The 22,836-nt window shown below is 42.9% G+C and overlaps 1 protein-coding gene across 6 annotated transcripts in view; it reads left to right on the top strand.

The window, feature by feature from the left end:
* PHF20 (PHD finger protein 20) overlaps nt 1-22,836 on the top strand; it is a 130,724-nt gene that overhangs the window by 12,142 nt on the left and 95,746 nt on the right. For 4 of the 6 annotated variants that reach the window (XM_067707985.1, XM_067707988.1, XM_067707989.1 and 1 more), the window contains exon 2: nt 8,341-8,456. The exons of 1 other annotated variant lie outside the window; for it this stretch is intronic. In XM_067707985.1, coding sequence (XP_067564086.1) covers nt 8,374-8,456 — 83 coding nt within the window. In that variant the 5' untranslated portion in view covers nt 8,341-8,373. Of the gene's footprint in view, nt 1-4,681; nt 4,775-8,340; nt 8,457-22,836 lie in introns of those variants that run through there. One more of the 6 variants, XM_067707986.1, reaches the window with a different exon arrangement.

Below are 22,836 nucleotides of genomic sequence, written 5' to 3' on the forward strand. Positions count from 1 at the left end.
TTCATCGCGGTGCACGGGCCTCTCACTATCGTGGTCTCTCTTGTTGCGGAGCACAGGCTACAGACGCGCAGGCTCAGTAGTTGTGGCTCACGGGCCTAGTTGCTCCGTGGCATGTGGGATCTTCCCAGACCAGGGCTCGAACCTGTGTCCCCTGCATTGGCAAGCAGATTCTCAACCACTGCGCCACCAGGGAAGCCCTGCTCCCATGTTTTGAGTACCTACTTTGTGCTAGACATATAGGGGTTTTGCAAATCTTTTTCTTTCTTTCTTTTTTTTTTTTTTGTCTACGCTGCGCCGCTTGTGGGATCTTAGTTCCCTGACCAGGAATCGAACCCACACTCCCTGCAGTGGAAGCACAGTCTTAACCTCTGGAAGGCTACAGAAGTTCTGCAAATCTTTTCCTTTTAGCACCCGAGATAGGGGCCATTAATCCTCATTTGATGAGTTAAGAAAGAGAATCCAAAGATGTAGCTCATAGACTAACGTGTGGTAGTGGTTAAGAATCTGGAGCTGCAGGGCCTAGATTCAAATCCTGGCTCAGCCCCTTTCTATATGGGTGTCCTAGGGTGTCCCTCACTTTTCTCTGTTCCTCTCTGTTTTATCTTTACAATGAGGATTAATAATAGTACTTATCTCTGTGGTGGTTGTAAGGGTTACATGACTTAACATTTGTAGAATTAGTTATTATTACTATTGTCAGTGTTTCTTACGTAGGTCTTGTTCTACTCTCCTTTTGTAAGGTTGGTTCACATCATCATAAATAATGAGTAACATTCTTTATTTCATTTATTAGGCATCTGTTGAGTATCAGTCATTCCTTTCCCTAATGGAGCTTAAAGTGTAGTCCTACTACATTAGGTTTTATTTAAATATTCTCTTACTATTATTATTATTATTTGGCGGTACACGGGCCCCTCACTGTTGCGGCCTCTCCCGTTGTGGAGCACAGGCTCCGGACACGCAGGCCCAGCAGCCACGGCTCACGGGCCCCGCCGCTCCGTGGCATGTGGGATCCTCCCGGACTGGGGCACGAACCCGCGTCCCCTGCATCGGCAGGCAGACTCCCAACCACTGTGCCACCAGGGAAGCCCCTGTTTTTAATTTTTTTTTTTGGCAGTACGCGGGCCTCTCACTGTTGTGGCCTCTCCTGTCGCGGAGCACAGGCTCCAGATGCGCAGGCTCAGCGGCCATGGCTCACGGGCCCAGCCACTCCGCGGCATGTGGGATCTTCCCGGATCGGGGCACGAACCCGTGTCCCCTGCATTGGCAGGCAGACTCTCAACCACTGCGCCACCAGGGAAGCCCTGTTTTTAATATTTTTAAAAATTTTATTTATTTTTTGGTTGCGTTGGGTCTTTGTTGCTGCGCGCGGGCTTTCTCTAGTTGCGGCCAGTGGGGGCTACTCTTCATTGTACTGCGCGGGCTTCTCATTGCCGTAGCTACTGTTGTTGTGGAGCACTGGCTCTAGGCATGCGGGCTTCAGTAGTTTTGGCTCGTGGGCTCTAGAGCGCAGGCTCAGTAGTTGTGGCGCACGGGCTTAGTTGCTCCGCAGCACATGGGATCTTCCTGGACCAGGGATTGAACCTGTGTCCCCTGCGTTGGCAGGTGGATTCTTAACCACTGTGCCACCAGGGAAGTCCCTTTTTTATTATTAAACATGTAAGTTATATCTAGCTTCCCCAGCATCGTATGTAAAGAGCTATTGTTTTTTTCTCGTTTTCACAAATGATTTATTTTTATCCTGGACTGTGTCCTTCTGATTGAAATTACTGACTCCAAGTGTAGAAGCAGTTTTACAGCTTGTTCCTTTTTTCCAGATTGAGGTATAAAACGATGGCCATGGTCAGGGCCTCAGGCAGTGGTTCAAGTGTTCCAATTTTCTCACGGCTTAGGTGTTGTCCTTTCTGGAAGATTAAATATTTCTGCTTGCTATATAATGGTGTAATAATTCTGTCACAACATTTGAAAAGCACCCAATTGCTTCATCTTCCTGTATTCAAACTATGTTTATGTCTAAAGGCATGAGTATAAGCGTAGCATGGACTTTGGTAAGGGAAAGAGGAAGGGCCTTCAAGAAGTGGTTTGTCTACCTCTGGGAAAATCCTGTTACCTGTGATAGGAGACATGTCTCCTGCCTTGGAGGACCTTGAAAGCAGTTAGCCCCTCTGCACCTCGATTTCCTTTCTGTACAATGGGAATATCACATTTAGTCCTAACTACATCATTTGGCAGTTGTGTAGGTCCAGAAAATAGTTTAAGGATGAAGGCCTTTTACATATTTAAATAATCTATTTTTAAAAAATACGAAAAAATATAAAGAAGTAATTCAAAATTAAAATCTTACCAACTAGATAATTCCTGCTGACAATTAAAGTAAAAACAAAGAAGTACATTCTTATTTTTTAATGTATTTTACTTATTTATTTATTTATTTATTTATGGCTGCGTTGGGTCTTCGTTGCTGCGCGTGGGCTTTCTCTAGTTGCGGTGAGCAGTCTTCTCATTGTGGTGGCTTCTTTTTGTTGTGGAGCACAGGCTCTAGGTGTGTGGGCTTCAGTAGTTGTGGCGTGTGGACTCTAGAGCGCAGGCTCAGTAGTTGTGGCGCACGGGCTTAGTTTCTCTGTGGCATGTGAGATCTTCCTGGACCAGGGCTCGAACCCGTGTCCCTCGCATTGGCAGGCAGATTCTTAACCACTGAGCCACCAGGGAAGCCCCAGAAGTACATTCTTAAGGTTAAAAAATTCTAACAACACAGAAGGGTAAAGAATGAGAAGTTAAATTTTCATGCTCTATTCCTTTCATTAAGGGAACTACTTAAAACAGTTATTTTCTTCCTTCCAAGAAATAATTTTATGCATATACTATAATAGATCTGTTTGCATTAAAGAGATAACACCAGACACAGGCCTCTACACCATGCCTATTTTATTTGACAGTGTATCTTGTAGATGGCTCCATATCAGCATCTACAGATTGCCATTAAAAAAAATTAATTAATTAATTAATTAATTAATTTTTGTCTGTGTTGGGTCTTTGTTGCTGTGCGCAGGCTTTCTCTAGTTGCGGCGAGCAGGGGCTAGTCTTTCATTGCGGTGCACAGGCATCTTACTGTGGTGGCTTCTCTTGTTGCAGAGCATGGGCTCTAGGCACACGGGTTTCAGTAGTTGTGGCTCACGGGCTCTAGAGCGCAGACTCAGTAGTTGTGGCACATGGACCTAGTTGCTCTGTGGCATGTGGGATCTTCCCGGACCAGGGCTCGAACCCATGACCCCTGCATTGGCAGGCGGATTCTTAAGCACTGCACTACCAGAGAAGCCCAGCCATTTTTCCTTTTAATAGATGTACAACATTCCATTATATAGATGGCCATAATTCATTTAACTAGCCCTCTTTTTTAATGGACATTTTAGGTGCAGAAATTATGAAACTATATTGTTTATCCTTACAGGTAATTTGGCAGACTTTGGGGGATGTATCTGTCGGATAAGTTACTGGCAATGGGGACTGCTGGGTTGCAGGTATTTGCATTTTTGTAGATAGCGCCAAGTTGTCTCTAGAAAAGATTTTCCAATTTATGCTTCTACCAACAGTGTATAAGCATCGTTTTTTCCTCATCCCTGAAGACACTGGGTATTTTACCTTGAAATTTTTAGTCTGAGAATTGAAAAATTGTTATTTTGATTTGCATTTCCTTTAATTTAGGGTGAGGTTATGTCGATAATATAATATCACATGCTTATTAGACCTTTATATTTTCCCGGCCCCCCCTCCAAACCTCCCCCTTCCCTGGGAACCTGCCAGTTCTTACACTTTGCCCATTTAAAAATAAATAAATTTATTTATTTATTTTTGGCTGCGTTGGGTCTTCGTTGCTCCACGCGGGCTTTCTCTAGTTGCGGCAAGCCGGGGCCACCCTTTGTAGTGGTGCGCTGGCTTCTCATTGTGATGGTTTCTCTTGTTGTGGAGCACAGGCTCTAGGTGCGTAGGCTTCAGTAGTTGTAGCACGCGGGCTCAGTAGTTGTGGCTTGTGGGCTCTAGAGCACAGGCTCAGTAGTTGTGGTGCACAGGCTCAGTTCCTCCATGGCATGTGGGATATTCCTGGACCAGGGATCGAACCCATGTCCCCTGCATTGGCAGGCGGATTCTTAACCACAGCGCCACCAGAGAAGCCCATACACTTTGCCCATAAGTGAGTTGTTTAACTTTTTTCGTTCTTCGTTTGTATGCACTCTTTGTTAATAAAGGAAGTTAGCCCTTTGGTCATATATGTTGCAGTTATTTTCTCCCAGTTTGTTGTTTGTGAAAGTGCCCTTTAAACTGTGTTACACAGTGTACATTTAAAGTTTTCATTGTCATTGATACAGGGGCATTGACTGCAAATACTGTATTTAAGGAAATAAACTGGGCTCTCTGTCTCCTGTGTAGCAGTGAGCTCACATTGTAGGAAAACTTGTTTAAAAAAAAAATCTTTTTTTTGCCATGCTCCGTAGCTTGCGGGATCTTAGTTCCCTACAGGGATCGAACCCATGCCCCATGCAGTGGAAGCGTGGAGTCCTAACCACTGGACCACCAGGGAGTTCCCTATAGGGAAATTTGAATGTAAAGGAGTAGTTTGAAGTCCTGCCAAGGTCTTTAAGTGGAATCATTTGTGAATACAGATTGCATCAGATTTTTTCTCATAGTTTTTCTGGATGTCCTTACTAAACATATTTCCTTTTCCTATTCTGGAAGCTAGAGCTTTCTGGTAGAAAAAAACTAAGGCCCTGAAGAATGGGTAAGTTAAAAGCTACAGAATCTTAGCCCTCTTGCCTCTTGAGAAAAATTTGTGTTTAAAACTAAATGTGAAGCAACGAAGACCCAATGCAGCCAAAAATAAATAACATAAATTAAAAAAAATTTTAAAACCCCCTAAATTTAGGAGTAAAAACGTACTTCTTATGTAATCTTTTTAATTCCTGCTTCTGTCTTGAACTCTTTTTTATTCTTCAGTAGATTTGCCAAATTAAATTGAGACTTTGCGGTGATTGTCCCTCACCTTGCCCTTTGTTAGAGCTCCTTCATCTCTTCTCATATTTGTGTTTGTCTTCCTCGGTGGACTGGAGCTGCAACTGAGTTGGATTTCTGATTCCTGATTTCCAGCACAGTGCCTTACTGACAGTGCTCACTAATGGTTTGTTGAATGAATAAATGTGAAATTTAAAAACAAACTCTGCTATCCCCAGAGGAGTAGAGGGAAGATTTGGGCATGGGTCATAAAAGCCACATTAGTCCTTAGTCTTGTACTGTGTGGTAACAGAGAGTGAAGCTTCAAATAAGTGGCTCAGGGACTTCCCTAGTGGCACAGTGGTTAAGAATCTGCCTGTCAATGCAGGGGATGCGGGTTCAATCCCTGGTCTGGGAAGATCCCACATGCCACGGAGCAACTAAGCCTGTGCACCACAGCTACTGAGCCTGCGCTCTGGAGCCAGCATGCCACAACTACTGAGCCTGTGTCCCGAAACTACTGAAGCCTGTGTGCATAACATGCTCTGCAACAAGAAGAAGAAGCCACCGCAATGAGAAGCCCATGCACCGCAACGAAGAGTAGCCCCCACTCCCTGCACAACGCAGCCATAAATAAATAAATAAATAAAACAAATAAATAAATAAAACAAATAAGTGGGTCAGAGTTACAGTGAAACAGGTTTCAGTTCATGATAAGGAAGACCTTCGACAATTCAGCCTCAGGAGGAATTGGTTTTCTTGAGCCATTAAGAATAATTTGCTCATTTTCATTCACTGCCTTGTTCCCACACTCCTGTACTTTAATGGAAGGCATCCTAGGGAAGTTGTGTGGTAAAAGAATTAATTCAGAAATCAAGCAGACCTGGGCTTTTGTTCTGGGGCTCGTCACTTAGCACCTGAACCTTAGCCCAATTACTTTAAACCTAATTTCTTCATTTGTGATAATAGAAGTATTAGTAGCTACAAACTATATAGTCCTTACTTTGTACCAGTGTTCCTTAAATGGATTATCTCATTTAGTTTTCACACCCACTGCCTGGAGATAGGTACTATTATCACCATCCCCATTTTAGGGAGGGGAAACAAATTCAGAGGGGTTAAGTAATCTACCCAGCTTCATTCAGCTAATAAAGGGTGGGGCTGAGGATTAAAGGCTAAGCACTTAATCCTGTTACATTCCACTATATTACATGACATCTATAAAAGGGAGCTGTCTCCCTGCATGAAGTCTGATAAATACTAGCTGCTCTGGTGAGTTTTTTTTTTTTGAATTAAAAAAAGAATTTATTTATTTATTTTTGGCTGCACTGGGTCTTCGTTGCTTCACGCAGGCTTTTCTGTAGTTATGGCGAGCAAGGGCTACTCTTCTTTGCAGTGCGCGGGCTTCTCATTGCGGTGGCTTCTCTTGTTGTGGAGCACTGGCTCTAGGTGCGTGGGCTTCAGTAGTTGTGGCACGGGCGCTCAGTAGTTGTGGTGCATGGGCTTAGTTGATCCTCAGCATGTGGGATCTTCCCGGACCAGGGCTCGAACCCACATCCCCTGCATTGGCAGGCGGGTTCCTAACCACTGCGCCACCAGGGAGGCCCTACTCTGGTGAGTTTTCAGTGCCACTCTGTCTTTATTCTTGTCTGGCTTCACCTTTTCATATCATCTGAGAGGTGAGACTATTACTTGGTATACATGAAGTCAAAAATAAAAAGATAATTTGAGGTGGTGTTGCTCCTAAGTCAAAGTGAAGACTCTTCTACTGATTGGATTTACTTACGTCAGATTCATATCTCATTTTCCTGGAGAGTGTGAAGTATAGACAGTCAAACCTCTGACACTCTCTTTGCTAGGGTGCGTATAATCCAAATACCCTTATTTGATGTAGCTTTTCAGTTTATTAGGTTTCAGATTCCTTAGTTACAACTGTCAACCATTCCTTTCTTGGTCTGATTTGCTTTGTGCGTTCTCCAATATCAGCCCTTTGGAATGAGTTGTTTAATGTAATGGATAGCTCATCCTTTACATTACATATATTTTTTCTCATGGAAAATTTCCATTATGGAAAACAATAAGTTTAGGAAACTGTTTAAGAGGAAAAGATCACTTACAACCTTTTTTTTTTCTTCCTTTTTTTTTTTTTTTAATGCACATGAAGTTTTATTTGAGCTCAAAGGGGTGTAATTTTACATCCTGGTTTTTCATGTAATATATTGAAAGAAAATGTGATGGTATTACACATTAGATGTGAGGACCCAGTTTTTTTTTTTTTTTTCCATTTTTAATTTTTTTGGTCACACTGCATGGCTTGCAGGATCTTCGTTTGAACCCGGGCCCAGGGCAGTGAAAGAAAGCTCCGAGTCCTAACAACTAGATGGCCAGGGAATTCCCGTGAGGTCCCACTTTTGTGATTATTCCTCATTCATCCATTGCAAAGATTGCCCTCCTGGTATGAGGCAGATACTGCCCTGGCAGTGCAGGCTGTTGGGTTCCAAAGTTCAGTGGGAGAGAATTTACTCAGGGCTAGCCTTGCTCTATGGAGGTCACCTGCTCAAGTGCCCTGCCCCAAGAGCTCAGAATGGCTACATCTCCATCAGAACCACCAGTAGCCCCTAAAGATAAATTTTACTCACATAGAAAATGACCACCAATTCCAGTACCAAAAGGCTCGATAAAGAATTGGGAAAATATATCAATAAATTGTCAGAATGTACTCAAGAATGGGTAGAAATATAAATAAATCAAAAAATATATAAATAGATCAAAGAATGAATAAATAGATCTTTCTTGTCCAGCCTTCCAAAAGTAGGGCCAGAAATCAGCATTCAGATTTTGTTCGCTTCCTTTGTAGCACTTAAAATTCATAGCAGTTACAGCTTGCAGTTAAGTCATTTGTCTGTTTACTGGCTACATTTTTGTTTTCCCCCAGTAGACTGGAGGCTTTATGAGGCCAGGAACTGTGTCTCTTTTGGTCTTGATGACTGTTTTCCTAAATAATCTCTCAGCAGGTATTTGTTGCATACTTCAGCAAATGATTAAATTTAGTTCTGAGAGTGATTGTTTTTTTGGTGTTCTGAGAGGTGCCCCTTATAGGTGAATTCTTGGTAAACAGTGTTAAGGGAGGGTCTCCTTACAGTTCCAGAGACTACAGGATGCTGCATAATAGAGAAGGAGGAACAGTGGAGGACACACCTGTGTTAGGATGAGGGCAGGAGTAAAGGAGGGCACTGACAGGGTTTCCTGGAGCTTTGTGTTTTGAATAATGCCTGTTTGTCTTTTCTGTGTAGTGAGTGTTACTCCACTCTGGGCAGACTTTGCCTAAGTTTCATAAATTTTAATTGGCTTTTTCAGGAGAATAAAGGCAGCCCCCGTTGATGACTGAAAATGACAAAGCATCCACCTAACAGACGAGGAATCAGCTTTGAAGTGGGAGCCCAGTTGGAAGCCCGGGACCGATTAAAAAACTGGTACTTTTACATTTTTCTGTTAATTAAATCCCTTCAGTAAAGGACATTTGCCAGCACTGATAAAGAGGGGTAGCCTGGGCTTTTCTGTAGTGTTTTCCTGCTCCTTGACTCTTGGAAGGTGGAAGGAGACTTAAGTCTAGAGCTGTGGAATGTCCTTTGTCTTTGCTGCTGGGATCCCTGTGTCAAGGGGACCATCCTGTTATATTTGTTTCCCTTCTCTGCCTGTTCATCTGAAGGAGTTATGGGAAGAAGAAGCAGGAGTGGCTGCAGGGAAGGGAAGATTAATAGTGGCAGCTCTCTTGCTCTTGGCTGCCTGTGTGAAAGATCAGGGATGGAAGAATGAAGAAAAGGGGTTAGATTGGAACAGCTTGTGTGTTGTGAACAAGTCCTGTTTTCTGGATGTGTTGTTGTACAGTTGAAACTCAGTCATCACATTTTAGGGATGATTAGATTCAGAGGCTGAGAGGTTGTAGTCCCGAATTTGTCATTGACTTGTGACCTCTGGCTGGTAATTAACCACTTTGAGCATCAGCTTCCTCTATAAATGCGGGTACTAGTAATATTGACCTCACAGACTTTTTTCTGAGAATCAAATAGGATATGTTGGAAAAGGCCTTATAAACTGTAAAATGATGGTTGTTGTTGAGGATATCCTAGAATTTAGTCATTTGTTAATGCTTAAGGTGAAAGTGGGAGTTTCAGAACTCAAACCTTTCTGTGAATTTTCATAAGGAAGAGTATAGTGCTCTTGAGGGCTATCTCAAAATAGGCTGACCAGCTCCTGGGGTGTAGAAAGAGAAGATGGGAAGGGAAGCAGGGGAAATGCCTGGGGTAGAAAGTGTCTCTGCTGCCTTTTGGGGCTGAGAGAGTTGATATAAAAATTAGAGACACTTTGAACACCTAGTTGTTTTTAGGCTGTTTGTATTTCTGTAATTATTTCCCTTTTTTGGTCCCTCAGTATTTTTTTTTTTTTTTTTTTTGCGGTATGTGGGCCTCTCACTGCTGTGGCCTCTCCCGTTAGGGAGCACAGGCTCCGGACGCGCAGGCTCAGCGGCCATGGCTCACGGGCCCAGCCGCTCCGCGGCATGTGGGATCTTCCCAGACCGGGGCATGAACCCGTGTCCCCTGCATCGGCAGGCGGACTCTCAACCACTGCGCCACCAGGGAAGCCCCTCAGTATTTTTTTAAGGCAGCTTAATCAAGAGAAAGAATTGCTTTTAAATTTGGGGGAAAAAAATAAAATATAGAAAAAGTTTAAAAGTACAGCTAACTATAAAATAATCTGTGTACTTATCACTTGGAATTACTGAATATTAACACTTCTATTTTACTTATATTTAAAAAAATAAAGGACATAAAACGTTTCTGGTATAATGGAAGTACCTTTTATACCCTTCCCAATTCAAATTCCCCTCCTGCATTCCTTAGAGGCAACGAGCGTCCTGTAGTTAGTTCTGTCCATGTTTTACATTTTTACTGTATGTATCCATAAATAATACTAGTTAGCATCACTTTGGGTATTTTAAAAAAATTCCTATAAGTGGTCTCATTGTTTGTTTCTCTCCTGTATTTCATGTTTTTGTGATTTACCCATATTGATATGACATATTCATCCTAATTTCTTATTTCTTTATTTTTGGCTGCGTTGGGTCTTCATTAATGCATGTGGGCTTTCTCTAGTTGCGGAGAGGCTACTCTTCGTTGCGGTGTGTGGGCTTCTCATTGCAGTGGCTTCTCTTGTTGTGGAGCATGGGCTGTAGGCGTGTGGGCTCAGTAGTTGTGGCCGTGGGCTCTAGAGTGCAGGCTCATTAGTTGTGGTGCATGGGCTTAGTTGCTCCGCAGTATGTGGGATCTTCCTGGACCAGGGCTCAAACCTGTGTCCCCTGCATTGGCAGGTGGATTCTTAACCACTGAACCACCAGGGAGGTCCTGTGTGCAAGTTTCTATGTGGACATAACTTTTCAACTCATTTGGGTAAATACTAAAGAGTGTGATTACTGGATCATATGGTACGAGTATGTTTAATTCTGCAAGAAACTACCAAATTGTCTTTCAAAGTGGCTGTACCATTTGGCATTTCTACCACCTAGGAATGAGAGTACATGTTGTTCCACATCCTTGGCAGTATTTGGTGTTGTCAGTGTGTTGGGTTTTGGCCATTAAAATAGGTATATTGTTATTTGAATTTGCGATTCTCTATTGAAATATGTCGAATATATTTCATATACTTATTTGCCATCTGTATATTTCTTTGGTGAGGTGTCTGTTAAGGTCTTTTGTCCATCTTTTAATTGGTTGGTTGTTGCTTTTCTTTTTTTGTTGGTTATTCTTATTGTTGAGTTTTAAGAGTTCTTCGTATACTTTGGATAACAGTTCTTTACCAGATGTTTCTTTTGTAAGTATATGGGATTTAAGGCCATGAGACTGGGTGAGCTTTCTAGGGCTGCACTGTCCAAAAAAGTAGCCACTAGCCACAAGTAGCTATTTACATAAAATTAATTCAGTTCCTTAATCACCCTAGGCACATTTCCAGCGCTCAGTGGCTAGTGGCTACTGTATTGGAGAATGGAGACATAGAAAATTTCCACTGAGAAGGTTCCATTGGACAGTGCTGATTTAGGGAGTCAATATAGATAAAAAGGAGGATTGAGCCCTGGTGCCTTCCGGTGTCTAGATGTTAGCAGATGAAGAGGAACCAGTTTCTTTAACTGGGAAGGAGTGACTGTTGAGGCAGGAGGAAATCCGTGGAGGTGTCTAGAGCAGCGGTCCCCAACCTTTTTGGCACCAGGGACCGGTTTCGTGGCAGACAATTTTTCCACAGACCCGGGTGGGGGAGGGAGCGATGGTTCAGGTGGTAATGGGAGCAATGGGGAGCGGCAGATAAAGCTTCACTCGCCAGTCTGCCACTCACCTCCTGCTGTGCAGCCCGGTCCCTAACAGGCTGCGGACGGTAACGGGGCGGGGGAGGGGTGGGGGGGACATAACCCCTGCTCTAGAGGACAAGTGGAAAAGGTGTTTCAAGAAGCAGGGAGTAGGGCTTCCCTGGTGGTGCAGTGGTTGAGAGTCCACCTGCCGATGCAGGGGACACGGGTTCGTGCCCTGGTCCGGGAAGATCCCACATGCCACGGAGCAGCTGGGTCTGTGAGCCATGGCCGCTGAGCCTGCGCGTCCGGAGCCTGTGCTCCGCGACGGGAGAGGCCACAACAGTGAGAGGCCCGCGTACCGCAAAAAAAAAAAAAAAAAAAAAAAGAAGCAGGGAGTAATCACTTCAATCTTGTGATGCTGGTAGGTCACATAAAATGAGGATTGAGTGACTGTTGACTTGGTTACATCAAGGTTGTGGATGACCTTGACAAGAATTGTTTTAATGGAGCAGTGGGGACAAAAACTGATTGGCATGCGTTCAAGGAAAACAGGCGAGAAGGAACTGTGGTGTGATGCAAAGTGGGAGGAATTGGCCATTGATAGGAGCAGATAGTTCATTTATTATAAGGGGAAGAGGGAAACTGGGTATATAGGTAGAGATGAAGGTTTACTTGTAGAGTTGGTGATGGGAGCATGTGTTTTTTTGTATTTTCAAATTGAGGTATAATTTACAAACAGTAAAATTCACTCTTTTCAGCGTACAATTCCATGAAGTTTGCCAGACTCATACAGTCATGCATGCATGCACCACCATAATCAAAATGTAGCATTTTTATCACCCCACAAAATTGACTTGTGTTCATTTGTAGTCAACCTCTCCTGCAGCCTCCAGCCCTTGTCATCTACTGATCCGTCCTCTGTCCATATAGTTTTGCCTTTTCCAGAATGTCATATAAATGGAGTCATGCAATATGTAGCCTTTTAAGTTTGGCTTCTTTCACTTACAGTGCATTTGAGATTCATCCATATTTTTGTATGAATCAGTAGTTCCTTTTATTGCTGAGTAGAATTAAATCGTATGGATGTATAGTTTATCTATTTACCTGTTTGAAGAAATGAATTGTTTCCAGTTTTTGGTGAATATGAATGAACATGAATACAGGTTTTGTGAGAACGTAAGTTTTCATTTCTCTTGGATAAATATCAAGGTGTGATTGCTGGGTCATATGTTAAGTGTGTGTTTGACTTGATGAGAAACTGCTGAACTGTTTTCCAGTGTGGCTGTTCCATTTTGCATTTCCACCAGCAAAGTATGAGAGTCCCAGTTGCTCTGTATCTTTGCCAGCCCTTAGGGATTCTTTTGTTTCCCTCTTTTTTAGTTTTTATTTTTAAAATTGAGATATAATTTACATATCATTCACTCCTTTAAAGCATACAAATCAGTGGTTTTTAGTATATTCACAAAGTTGTACAACCATCACCACTCTCTGATTCCAGAACATTTTCATCACCCCAAAAAGAAACCTCATATCTATTAGCAATCACTTCCCTTAGTTCTCTCCAGCCCTAGGCAACCACTAATATACTTTCTGTCTCTGTAGATTTGCCTATTGTGGGCATTTCATAGAAACCAAATCAAATAATATATGTTCCTTTGTGACTGGCTTCTTTCACTTAACATGGTATTTTCAACATTCATTTGTGTTATAGCATATATAACATTCTTTCTCATGGATGAATAATATTCTATATATGGATATACCATATTTTGTTTATCCATTCATCAGTTGATAAATATTTGTATCATTTTCGCTTTTTGGCTATTGTGAATAATGCTGTTATGAGCATTTGTGTATGAGTTTGAGTGTGGACCTCTGTTTTCATATCTCTTGGATATCTACCTTGGATATCTACCTAAGAGTGAAATTGATGGGTAATATGGTAATTTGCCTGTTTAAGCTTATGAGGAACTGCAAACTGTTTTCCGCAGCAGGTGTACCATTTTACATTCCCACCAGCAGTGGGAATTCTTTTTTGATTGTTTTTACTTTTTAAGTGAAATAAGTAAAATCTTCAGCTGAGATCCTGGTCTTGGGTTTGAGGAAAGAAGATAAGGTATGCAATACCATTTAGGAGAGTGAAGAGGGATAGGATGTGAGAAATGTGGTAGGATTGCTGGTGCCCTCAAGTGCTACTAAGGTCCACTGGAAGTTGGTGGTCATGAAGTTTTTCTGATAAGCTTCAGTAAGCTTTTTACCTTAGAATAGTTTTAGATTTACAGAAAAATTCCAAAGAAAATACACAGAGTTCCCATCTGTATGTACACCCAGTATTTTTCTTTTTCTTTCTTTTTTCTTTCTTCCTTCCTTCCTTCCTTCCCTCTTCTCTTCTCTTCTCTTCTCTTCTTCTTCTCTCTCTCTCTCGTCCCCCTCCCTCCTTTCCCTCCCTCCCTCCCTTCCTTCCTTCCTTTCTGGCTGCATTGGATCTTTGTTGCTGCACGCGGGCTCTTCTCTAGTTGCAGCGAGTGGGGGCTACTCTTCGTTGCAGTGCGCGGGCTTCTCATTGCAGTGGCTTCTCTTGTTGGGGAGCACGGGCTCTAGGCGCGTGGGCTTCAGTAGTTGTGGCACGCAGGCTCAGTAGCTGTGGCTCGCAGGCTCTAGAACGCAGGCTCAGTAGTTGTGGCACACGGGCTTAGTTGCTTGTGGCATGTGGGATCTTCCCAGACCAGGGCTCGAACCCGTGTCCCCTGCATTGGTAGGCGGATTCTTAACCACTGTGCCACCAGGGAAGTCCTGTATTAGTTTTTAGATTTTCCTTGTTTTTGATGATTTTATTTATATCAGTATGGACTCAGACATTTATTTTAGACTTTGGGTATAATCCAGTACTACTTTATTTATTTTGTTGCTCCTGTTTTTATATTGGGAGCTCTTTCATTTGGCACTTTTGTCCTTTTGATGTACTCCCATCATAACTTTGTGTTTAACACTTCCTTATTTCTGGCACTACAAAATATCCCAGGCTCATCTTGTGTATATTTACTGCCCTAGTCTGAGAATCAGCTGTTTCTCCAAAGAGCCTTGGTTTCTTTTATTGGAAAATGGTATTAGATGCTGAGATCTGGGCTCTAGGTATGTCCCTTGCTACTGAGGGGTCACTGCTTCTAGGTTCTGGATGATGATGATTTTGAGTAAAAGATAAAAACAGACAAGTTATACAGAACCCAACAGGCAAAACCTTTAGAGGCCCGTTGGAGCCTCCTTGGCTCCTCTCTTCCACTCCATCACCTAGGACATCAGCTCATCCTGTCAGATCCACCTGCAGAATCTATCCTGACTCCGACACTGGCTGCCACCTTCACCCTCCTACTGTGGTCCAGGCTCCCATTGTGGATCTTGTGAACCGCAGCAGTGGCTGCCTAACTGGTCTCCTGCGTCCTTCTGGACTCCTCCTCCTCAGGCTCTTTTCCACTCAGCAGCCAGTGGTAGGCCCTGGAATTTTAAAAAACTTTTTTGATAATGATTTTTATGGCAGTTTACAGTTGTAAAACATTGAATTAAGAAGAGAGAAAAGATACTACTCCTTAAAAGTGTTTATTTTTTGAAATATTTCTTTCTTTAGGCTGTGCCGGGTCTTAATTGTGTCACGTGAGATTTTAGTTTCGGCATGCATGTGGAATCTAGTTCCGTGACCAGGGATCGAACCCAGGCCCCCTGCATTGGGAGCCTGGAGTCTTACCCACTGGGTCACCAGGGAAATCCCCAAAATGTTTATTTTTAAAGAACTTTTGTAGAGCTATAATTTATTTTAGAGTACACATATTTTATGTGTGTAGCTTGATGAACTTTTATACATGGATATAGCTGTGTAATCACCCAGATTAAGAAATAGACATTCTGGGCACCTCAGAAGACTGTTATTCCCATACCCAGTCACACAGCCCCCCTCACCCCCAGGGGAACCACTATTTGTGGCCATGCATTTAAAGTGAGACCCATCAGGGACTTCTCTGGTGGTCCAGCAGTTAAGGCTCTGTGCTTCCAATGCAGGGGGCTTGGGTTCCATCCCTGGTTGGGGAACTAAGATCCCACATGCCGCACGGGGCTGCCAAGAAAAAAAAAAAGAAAAAGGAAAATAAAGTGAGACCCATCACCGTGTGTGTATTCTCCAGCATAATCAGCTGCCTGGGTGCAGGAGTGGAGAATGTGGAGATTCTGATTTGCCTACAGTTGGGGTTTGTCCAGGCAGGTATGATGGAGGGCAAGAGGGGCCAGGGAGTTGAGGGTATATGCAAGGAAGTGAGATTAAAGGATAAGATTTCCAGGATGAGACTGAAGTGTGAGAGCAGGCAGAAGGGACAGCGTGAGCAAAAAGAGTTCAAAGAATATGTTGTGTTCTCAGAGTCTGGAGAGGGGACAGATCAGGAGTGGTGGGAGACTGGGCTAAAAAGGAAGATTTTAAGCAGGAGAGAGACATGGTCAGATCCCTTGTAGGAACAGAAAAGTGGTGGTGTTTATTCAGTCACCAAACATTTATTGAGTGTCTCTGTATCTGGTCCTTTGCCAGTACTGGTAGAGGGGTATAGGAGTTAACCTGGATGTACTGACTATTCAATTGTGAGAAATGATCAGCTTAGAGAGGAGAGATGAATTCAAGACATTTCCTGAGTTAGACGTGCCCGATGTTGATTAATAGAAGTGGTGAAGGGGTAGGAAAAGAGTTAAGGCATCCAAAACAGCACAGTTTTTCTGCAGCTTAATAGTCAGCCCTTTGTTTTACACTAAATACAATTTCCATCTCCATCCCCTCTCCACAAAGGCTGGAGATGGCTTAGAATGTTACTTTTGTGCATAGAAGTCGTTTGCTTCTGGTGTGTGCCCTGAGCCAGGAATAGAGAGGTACACTCTGATTCTTGAACTAAATGATTGCTGTATGTTTGCAGAAAGGCTCTTTATATAGGGAAGAATCTGGAAGCAGCCTGAATGCCCAACCCTTGGGGGAAAGTTTAGGCAAATTATGGGCTACCACCGGGTAGACCATTAGGTAGCTAACACAAAAGATACCTCTGTGGACCCATGTTACTACAAGCATGTTTGCATGTGAAGTCAGATTGAGAGCAGAAGATTCTTCACTGGGTTTAGTGAGGAGATTTGGATGCTGATCTTGGTTATGCCTCTTCCTAGTCACTCTCTTTGAGCCTCCATTTCCAGAAATGTAAAATGGGTGCAGTGATAATAACAGTTCCTTAAGCCCTCATGGGATGGTGGTAAAGATCCTGTGAGATACCTTATGTAAAGGCAGTTTATAACCCCTAGAGTAAACTACACACATTGGTTATTAGTAGCCATGTGAGTGAATGCTGACCGGTTGGAGTAGGAAATCAGAGGGAAATTGTTGTCCTTTCTGTTCCTCTTTTTCCCCCTGTAACATTTCTTCAGTTTATATTTTTGGTGTGTATGTGGGGGGACCAAACAGATTTCTGCCAGCACTGTCTAGCTGTTCTAATTTAAGCATGTGCAGAGTGTGCGGTGTTGGGCAGCTTAATTTTGCACAGAAGCAGCCAAGACTCTGAGCAGCAAGCCTTCCTGGGACTTGAGGTCATATATTGTGGACAAGCCAATGTTGTATTTCTGTGTCAGACCTGGACTATTCTTTGCCTTTCTGGACATGCAGGTGGAGTTATTCCCTTTTATTTGGTGTGGGTTTCACTGTCCCACAGCCCTCTCCTTTCCTTGGTGGAGCCCTGGGGGAGGCTGGCTTATCTGGTAGTTTAGAGTAGTGTGTCTCAAACTCAAAAAAACATAGGGACTGGTGCCTCCAACCTATGTAGTATCTGTGGATCCCACTTTTAGTAGCATTGGGGCAAAATGCTACTATGTTAGTTATTTATTGCTGTGTAACAAATTTTCTCAAAATCTAGTGGCCTAAAACAACACCAAATATTATCCTTTCAGTGTGTGGATCAGGAATTCAGGAGCAGCCTAATGGAGGGTTCTAGGTTGAAGTCTTATGTTTGTCTTAAGCTGGTGCTGGTTGCTGGTGGGAGACTTCTGGTTGCACGTGGACCTCTCCATAGGGCATCTAAAATGTTCTCGTGACACCACACCTGGCTTCCCCCAGAATGGGGAACCCAAGAAGCAGCAGTGCTTTGTGTGTGTGTATCTGTGTTAAAATATACATAACATAAGGTTTACCATTTTAACCATTTTAAGTGTATAGTTCAGTGACATTAAGTGCATTCATATTGTTGTATAACCATCACCATCACCCATCTCCAGAACTAGGTATGTATGTATGTATTTAAAGTGTAGTTGATGTACAGTATTATATAAGTTAAAGGTATACAATATAGTGATTCACAATTTTTAAAGGTTATGGTCCATTTGTAGTTATTATAAAATATTGGCTATGTTCCCTATGTTGTCAGAACTTTTTCATCTTCCCAAATGGAAACTCTGTACATATTAAACAGTAACTCCTCATTCTCTTCCCCCACCAGCCCCTAGCAACCACCATCCTACTTTTTGTTTCTATGAATTTGACTACTCTAAATCATGCAGTATTTGTCCTTTTGTGATTATTTCATTAGTATAATGTTTTCAAGGTTCATCTATGTTGTAGGGTATATATAAGAATTTTATATTTTTTAAGGCTGAATAATATTCCATTGTGTGAACATATCACATTTTGTTTATCCATTCATCTGTCGATGGACACTTGGATTGCTTCCACTTTTTGGCTGTTATGGATAATGCTGCTATGAACATTGATATACAGATAACTGTTTGAGTCCCTGCTTTCGATTCTTTTGGGTGTTTGCCCAGAAGTGTAGAATTGCAGCACTTTTTATGACCCAGACTTGAAGTCCTCCACCATCACTTCTGCCACATTCTATTTGTTAGGAATGAGGCCACATTCAAGGGAAGGATAATTAGTCTCCACTTTTGGAGGGAAGGAGTGTCAAATTTGCAGATGTCTTTTAAAACCACTACAGCTACCTTTTGAGAGTGATCATATAATGCCAGGTTAATAGCAAACACACACTGAAATTCTTTAGTAGTACTTGATTATATGGTGGTCATCTTGATCGGTGCATCTCAACCTTTTTCATGTTGTTGCTCACCTGTAATCCACTTGTGGCATCTCAGCTGGGAAGCTCTAATAAAGATGGTTTAGATTATGAAAAAGCACAATAAAACATTCCTTAAGGAGACCTTGTGGACCACCAGCTCTGTGTTCACTAACACCCAGTGGTCCATGGAATCCATAAGGTTCCTGCATAGTTCTCTACACAGAGTTGCTGTTTCTTTTCTCACCTTCAGTTTCCTGTACTTCCTGTACTTCCTTTGTGCTTCTCTTCCTCTGTACCTATGCTGATTTACTTACATTACACCCTCTCCCAGAAACACTCTTCAGTCTCATTGCCTCCTTCATCACCTGGAAAATGCCTATTCATCTTTCAGGATTGAGTCAAGTGTCTGCTTCTCACTAGTTGACTTGGCCCTCCTTCCTCAGCCTCCTTCCTCTCCCCCTCTACCTTAGAACTAGCCTTTTGCTCCTTGGTACCCTATTCTACCTTAAGTAGTCGTCTGTAGTTGCACCTGTGATGCTTTATTACAATTATTTGTGTGTATAGTTATACATTTATTCCTCCTGAGGATACTGCAGTAAGAGATAGATGTCTTTAGGGGTGTCTGTAATATCCTGGGGAAGCAGGCCATGTAAACATAAACAAGTAAACAGAGGAACAAATGAAGTAATTACAGATTGGGTCGAATGTTATTTATGAAGGAAGCAAGCAGGAAACTGACACAGATTGGAAGGAGAAGGGGGCTACTTGAGATAGTCAGGGATTCTGAGGCTGCAGGAGGGTAAGGCTGTTTCCTGGGAAGAGTGGGCAGGGGAAAGTGATTCAGGTGAAGTGAACAGACCCGGTATGGGAAGGTAGTATATGTCTGAGGAAATGAAAGGCCCTGTGTGCCTTGTAACATTGTCTTCCTGCCTCTGTCAGCTGTTGTGATCACATGACTTTATAGATTTTGCTGTGTATTTCCAAACACTGGTACACTTCCTGGCCTAGAGTGGGTACTCAGAAAATGTCAGGGGAATTGATGAATTTCTCTTTCTGTAATTTTTGTCATTCTCCTTGTGTCTTTACATTTGATTGGCTACTGCCCTTCTGTGGCTTCTTGGTTTAGTGACCAGTTATACCACTTGCTTAAGATAAGGTCACCATAGTAACCTAATTTACTATGAAGTTTAGGTTATCCGACCTTTCCAAGTTGAATTTTATTTTATTTATTTATTTTTTGGCTGTGCCGCATGTCTTACGGGATCTTAGTTTCCCAACCAGGGATTGAACCCAGGACATGGCAGTGAAAGCACCAAATCCTAACCACTAGACCACCAGGGAACTCCCCCAGGTTAAATTTTATTTATTTATTTTAATTTTTTTTCTGCAAGTTTTTTAGTTTTCTTTTTCTTTTTTGAATTAAATTTATTTTCTTTATTTATTTTTGGTTGCATTGGGTCTTCGTTGGTGTGCCCGGGCTTTCTCTAGTTGCAGCGGGCGGGGGCTACTCTTTGTTGTGGTGCACAGGCTTCACATTGTGGTGGCTTCTCTTTTTTTTATTTAATTAATTAATTAATTAATTAATTTATTTATGGCTGTGTTGGGTCTTCGTTTCTGTGCGAGGGCTTTCTATAGTTGCGGCAAGTGGGGGCCACTCCTCATTGCGGTGCGCGGGCCTCTCACTATCGCGGCCTCTCTTGCTGCGGAGCACAGGCTCCAGACGCACAGGCTCAGTAATTGTGGCTCACGGGGCTAGTTGCTCCGCGGCATGTGGGATCCTCCCAGACCAGGGCTCGAACCCGCGTCCCCTGCATTGGCAGGCAGATTCTCAACCACTGTGCCACCAGGGAAGCCCGTGGTGGCTTCTCTTGTTGTGGAGCACGGGCTCTAGAGCACAGGCTTAGTAGTTGTGGCACACGGTCTTAGTTGCTCCGCGGCATGTGGGATCTTCCCGGACCAGGGCTTGAATCCATGTTCCCTGCATTGGCAGGTGGATTCTTAACCACTGTGTCACCAGGGAAGTCCTCCTACCATTGTTTCTTGTTTCTGTTTTTTTTTTTTTTTTTTTTGCGGTACGCGGGCCTCTCACTGTTGTGGCCTCTCCCGTTGCGGAGCACAGGCTCCGGACGCGCAGGCTCAGCGGCCATGGCTCACGGGCCCAGCCGCTCCACGGCATGTGGGATCTTCCCGGACCGGGGCACGAACCCATGTCCCCTGCATCGGCAGGCGGACTCTCAACACTGTGCCACCAGGGAAGCCCCATTGTTTCTTTATTTAATATTTAAGCAAAAGCAAATATACTGTATATTCTTATTTTCCTCTTTTGTAACACAGAAAGTATAAGATATGCATGATTTTGTAGCTTGACTTTTTAAAATTTGGAAATCTTTGTCAATTCATAGTTTGTTCTCATTTTTTTTTTACAGCTGCATAATATTCTGTTTTGTGGATGTGCCAAGCAGCATATAAATCTAAGAACCATGAAGCTACTGGTTGATATCAGCCCATTAAATATTTTTCAAAACTTTTAATTAAAAGTATTTTTTTTTGCTTATACAGGTATTTTGTGACTAAATCCTTGTAAAAATTACAACCACAAGCAAAAGTCTCTTGGCTATTCCCAATCCCTCTCTCCTCCCCAGAGCTAAGTTTTATTTCAGTTTGGTTTTTAATGTCTGCTCCTTTCTGGCTAGTATTTCCATTAGAAATGTGACTCCCAGCTGCAATGTTAGTTTGGAAACTAGAGTCTCATCAGTAGCTGTTAGTTACATGTTGAAGCTGGAAATTTTGTCTCCCCTTTTCTGTCTATACATCTATACAGATTCCATTCACATCTCTTTTTTTTTTTTTTTTTTTTGCGGTACGCAGGCCTCTCACTGTTGTGGCCTCTCCCGTTGCGGAGCACAGGCTCCGGACGCGCAGGCTCAGCGGCCATGGCTCACGGGCCCAGCCGTTGCGCGGCATGTGGGATCTTCCTGGTCCGGGGCACGAACCCGTGTCCCCTGCATCGGCAGGCGGACTCTCAACCACTGTGCCACCAGGGAAGCCCCACATCTCCTCTTTTGTTAACCTTGCTGCATCTTCTCCAGCTTTCTTTATGGTTGTTCCAGTATTTGGGTTGAACCAGGTAAAATTACCTTTTTTTTTTTTTTTTTTGCGGTACACGGGCCTCTCACTGTTGTGGCCTCTCCCGTTGCAGAGCACAGGCTCCGGATGTGCAGGCTCAGCGGCCATGGCTCACGGGCCCAGCCGCTCCGTGGCACGTGGGATTTTCCCGGACCAGGGCACGAACCCGTGTCCCCTGCATTGGCAGGCGGACTCTCAGCCACTGCGCCACCAGGGAAGCTCAAAATTACTATTTTTGTCAGTAAAGAGCAGTTGATTATAAGCTGTTTCATGTGGTTCCACCATGTATTTTTTTTTAATGTAGTTTTGTTTTTTTCCTTAATTTTATTGGAGTATAGTTGATTTACAATGTTGTGTTGGTTTCAGGTGTACAGCAAAGTGATTCAGATTTTCATATCATATATTCATTCTTTCTTGGATTCTTTTCTCATACAGGTTATCACAGAATATTGAGTAGAGTTCCCTGTGCTATGCAGTAGGTCCTTGTTGGTTCTAGTAGTTTTTTTTTAATAAAAATTTTTTATACAGTTTTTAAAGGTTACTTTCCATTTATAGTTATTACAGAATATTGGCTATATTCACTGTGTTGTACAGTACATCCTTGAGCCTATCTTACACCCAGTAGTTTGTGCCTCCCACTCTCCCATCCCTATATTTCCCCTCCCCCTACCCATACCACTAGTTTGTTCTCTGTATTTGTGAGTCTGCTTCTTTTTTATTATATTCACTACTTTGTTGTATTTTTTAGATTCCACATGTAAGTGATATCATGCAATATTTTTGTCTCTGTCTGACTTATTTCACTTAGCATAATGCCCTCCAAGTCCATCCACGTTGCTGCAGATGGCAAAATTTCATTCCTTTTTTCTTTTCTTTAATATATTTATTTATTTATTTTTGGCTGCATTGGGTCTTCCTTGCTGCATGCAGGCTTTCTCTAGTTGCAGTGAGCAGGGACCACTCTTCGTTGTGGTGCACGGGCTTCTCGTTGTGGTGTCTTCTCTTGTTGCATAGCACGGGCTCTAGGCATCCAGGCTTCAGTAGTTGTGGCACACAGGCTCAGTATTAGTGGCACGCGGGCTCTAGAGTGCGTGCTGAGTAGTTGTGGCGCACAAGCTTAGCTGCTCCACAGCATGTGGGATCTTCCCAGACCAGGGCTTGAACTCATGTCCCCTGCATTGGCAGGTGGATTCTTAACCACTGCGCCAGCAGGGAAGTCCCTCGTTCCTTTTTTATGGTGAGTAGTAGTCCATTGTATACATATATATACACCATATATTCTTTATCCATGCATCTGTTTTTTTTTTAATTTTTTAA

This window comes from Pseudorca crassidens, chromosome 15 (genome assembly GCF_039906515.1).
Source record: "Pseudorca crassidens isolate mPseCra1 chromosome 15, mPseCra1.hap1, whole genome shotgun sequence".
Classification (NCBI taxonomy): Eukaryota; Metazoa; Chordata; class Mammalia; order Artiodactyla; family Delphinidae; genus Pseudorca; species Pseudorca crassidens.